This window comes from Pundamilia nyererei, unplaced genomic scaffold, assembly GCF_000239375.1.
Source record: "Pundamilia nyererei isolate P.nyererei 1_Seehausen unplaced genomic scaffold, PunNye1.0 scaffold00128, whole genome shotgun sequence".
NCBI lineage: Eukaryota > Metazoa > Chordata > Actinopteri > Cichliformes > Cichlidae > Pundamilia > Pundamilia nyererei.
The window spans coordinates 1,483,961-1,486,820 of NW_005187529.1; the positions used below are offsets into that span (position 1 = coordinate 1,483,961).

Genomic DNA, 2,860 nt, shown 5'->3' on the forward strand with positions numbered 1-2,860 from the left:
ATCACCATTCTGCTGCCAATAATCAATGTCTTAGATTAGAATAGAGAGTCAGATTAGAATAAGCCCCTCAACATGCAAACCTTTTCTCTGAAGTTTTCACAGGGACGAAATGGTTTCCCTCTGAGAGCCAGCAGAGCTTTTATTTCCTACATAAGACGGCATATAAAGCGAGAATATTAATGTTACACAAAACAGAAGAATCACATATGAAATATTAAATTAAATTATTACAAACTGTTTCTATGTGATGTAGGCATAAAATAATGCCATAAAACAACGCAATATGCTCTATCTGCCAGACCATTGCTCAAGTTTGATGTATTGCTGTGATCAAATTGTAGACATCTCGTCTCCAAAAGTAGGTTACTTTTTTGTTTGTTACGGGCTCATACTTTGAATGAGCCCAACACAAACCGAGAGTCAGAGGAAACTCCAGTCTGCAAATTATCGCTTTTTACACGAACAGTTAATCACTCTGAACCAAAGAGAAACCGACAATATCTGATGCTTGTTACCGGTAACCTGAAGTCTAGATTATCCTGGGCAAGATGCAATAAATACTGGAGGCATGATCGACTACTGAAGGCAGCCATTGTTGTCGCAATTTAAAAATACGTCCGGCTTGAAACCGAGCTCTGACACAAAGTACCGCTTGGGGACTGTATCTCTATAAATGGCAGAAAAATTAGGTACTGTGTTTCATTTAGCTATGATACACTCGTATTAAGTTTTGTACTGCCGCTGTTTTATGCTAACATTATCATACATAAGCACAGGTGAATACTTCGTTTTTAATGTTATTTTGCAACCTTTATTTGCATTAAAAAAAACTCCTTATCACTTTTTTCATAAACCTGTGTGTATGTGTCTTTTTAATGTAACAAGTAAGCAAATTTTTGTCATCAGTACACATCGGTATGCTTTACTATTCTGGTCATACATGTGTGGATAAAGTCTGTAATCTGCTTTACATCAGAGCCGTCTTGTAAGACCGCCCCTCCTACTGATTGGCTGTCCGGGTTGTCTCTGCCGTGTCACTGGCTGAAGTTGATGTCCATCACAGTGGTTTTGTCTGGGGACAAAAAGGCATCCATCCGCACTCTTTCCTCTGTCAGCACTGCTGCAGTGTTGTTAAGTTGTATTACTTAGTAACAGTGTAACCAGGATTCTTGCTCTTTGGTCGCAATGAAGCGTAACTGCAGGTGAAGGGAGGATCAGGTCAGTGTGTCACTGTTTATATTTACTATGAGAATCTGAAGGACTGAAAACTTCCAGGTTACTTTTCAAAGCTAGATGTTCACTCGTTGTTTTGATAATGATATTATATTAACTGTGGGAAATAAGTAATGTCGTTTTAATGAGCTGTCAGCTGAATTTACGATTTAAGATTGCGGCTGCCAGTCATAACTGATGTGATCACAAGAACAGTTGTGTGAAAAATAAGTAGGTGAGACTTAAAGAATTTGGAAACAATAAAGTAACATTAGGAAGATTAAGATGCTGCATTTCTCTGTTGAGAAATGATTGTATATTCAAATTTGTCTTGAACAGAGTCAAACATGGGAACAAACAGCCAGAGCACCACCGTGGAAACAGAAGAGAACGCCCAAACTCCTGCGGCGTGCATCGTTTCTGTGAAAGGCTTGAAGGAAAACTGGCAGAAATGGTCCAGCGAACACCAGGAGTACCAGAAGCACAATCCCTTCAGTCACAACACCAGACCGAGCACGGTGGTCCCTCCGAGGGGAGGGGATGAGTATGGGAAACCCCTGCAGGGTTCCCTGACAGAGCAACGTGGGAGGGATGCTCACACACACATCAGCAGAGAGGTTCAGGAGCTGTGTGAGGTCATAAGGAGCATTGGGGAGTCGGGGGGCAGCGATGGGAAAGTGATTACTGTAAGATTTGGAAAGCTGTTTGAGCATTATGTGACTATCTCGAATAAACTGGTTGGGATTCTTCTGCGAGCGAGGAAACAGAGACTGGTTGACTTCGAAGGGGAGATGCTGTGGCAGGGGAAGGATGATCACGTAGTTATCACTTTGTTGCAGTGACCCCAAATGTTTAGATGCCTTGATTCATTGTGCGTGTAGTACACGCAGGTACACAGGCACTTGATGTGGCAGCTTGTGCAGACAAAGAACATGGGGAAACCACTAAATGTCAGTCAAAATGAGAAAAGGTAACTTCAAACCTGAGCATTTTTTTCCCTCCAGCAGCTTGTTGACGAGGTGAAAGTGGAGCAGTGAGCAGTTGAGATGACATCAGATTTCCTAATGGGACCAAACCGAAGCCAAAGAGAACATGAGGCTGCCTGTGACAGACATAATGATGCTATAGGATGAACTTGACCCGACTTGGCCTGACTGCTTCAACATGTATTTATTTTAAGTGTGCTTTGCAATGACACAATATTGCTACAGTTCCAAATTTTGAAACTAGAAGTGCAGCTTTAAAGCAATAAGAACCACATCATAAGGAACTATAGACTGAGTACCAGCTCTTATTGAAAGTATGAAAGTATAGGAATTTTTTTTTTTAAACACACAGCATTAATAGATTAACACTGTCTCCTAATTGCATCATAATAAAGATAAGAAACGATGTCTTGTGTGTTAAAGTGTTACTGCAGGTGGGTTAAGAGTGAAACTGAAAAAGGGTCTGTATGTAAACCATACTGAGATACTACAAAGGCACTGAGAAGCAACAGAATACTGTTTATTCTAAATTAAAGCCATTCTTAAAGTGCATACCTTTTGTACAGTACATTTTGTTGTTGTTGGTTTTATTCCAATTACCACTGCAAAGTATAACATAATTTCACAGCACATACTTTCATTCATCTTTCCACATGACATTG

The 2,860-nt window shown here is 40.3% G+C and overlaps 3 protein-coding genes across 3 annotated transcripts in view; 1 reads left to right on the plus strand and 2 right to left on the minus strand.

Moving 5' to 3' along the window:
• Nucleotides 1–627, minus strand: part of trmt11 (tRNA methyltransferase 11 homolog) — an 11,436-nt gene extending 10,809 nt beyond the window's left edge. The window contains exons 1-2 of the mRNA XM_005743189.1: nucleotides 516–627; nucleotides 81–146 (exon numbers count right to left, since the gene is read on the minus strand). Of these exons, the coding sequence (XP_005743246.1) occupies nucleotides 81–146; nucleotides 516–593 (144 nt within the window). The 5' untranslated portion in view covers nucleotides 594–627. The remainder of the gene's footprint in view (nucleotides 1–80; nucleotides 147–515) is intronic.
• Nucleotides 628–977: 350 nt separating this feature from the next.
• Nucleotides 978–2,067, plus strand: LOC102214728 (actin-binding Rho-activating protein). Its single transcript, XM_005743188.2, has 2 exons — nucleotides 978–1,218; nucleotides 1,552–2,067. The coding sequence occupies exon 2, from the start codon at nucleotides 1,560–1,562 to the stop codon at nucleotides 2,052–2,054; it is 495 nt and encodes a 164-aa protein (XP_005743245.1). The 5' UTR covers nucleotides 978–1,218; nucleotides 1,552–1,559; the 3' UTR covers nucleotides 2,055–2,067.
• Nucleotides 1,620–2,860, minus strand: part of hint3 (histidine triad nucleotide binding protein 3) — a 4,170-nt gene continuing 2,929 nt past the window's right edge. Inside the window, exon 6 of the transcript XR_311995.2 lies at nucleotides 1,620–2,273. The gene's annotated coding sequence lies outside the window, so the exon portion shown is untranslated. The remainder of the gene's footprint in view (nucleotides 2,274–2,860) is intronic.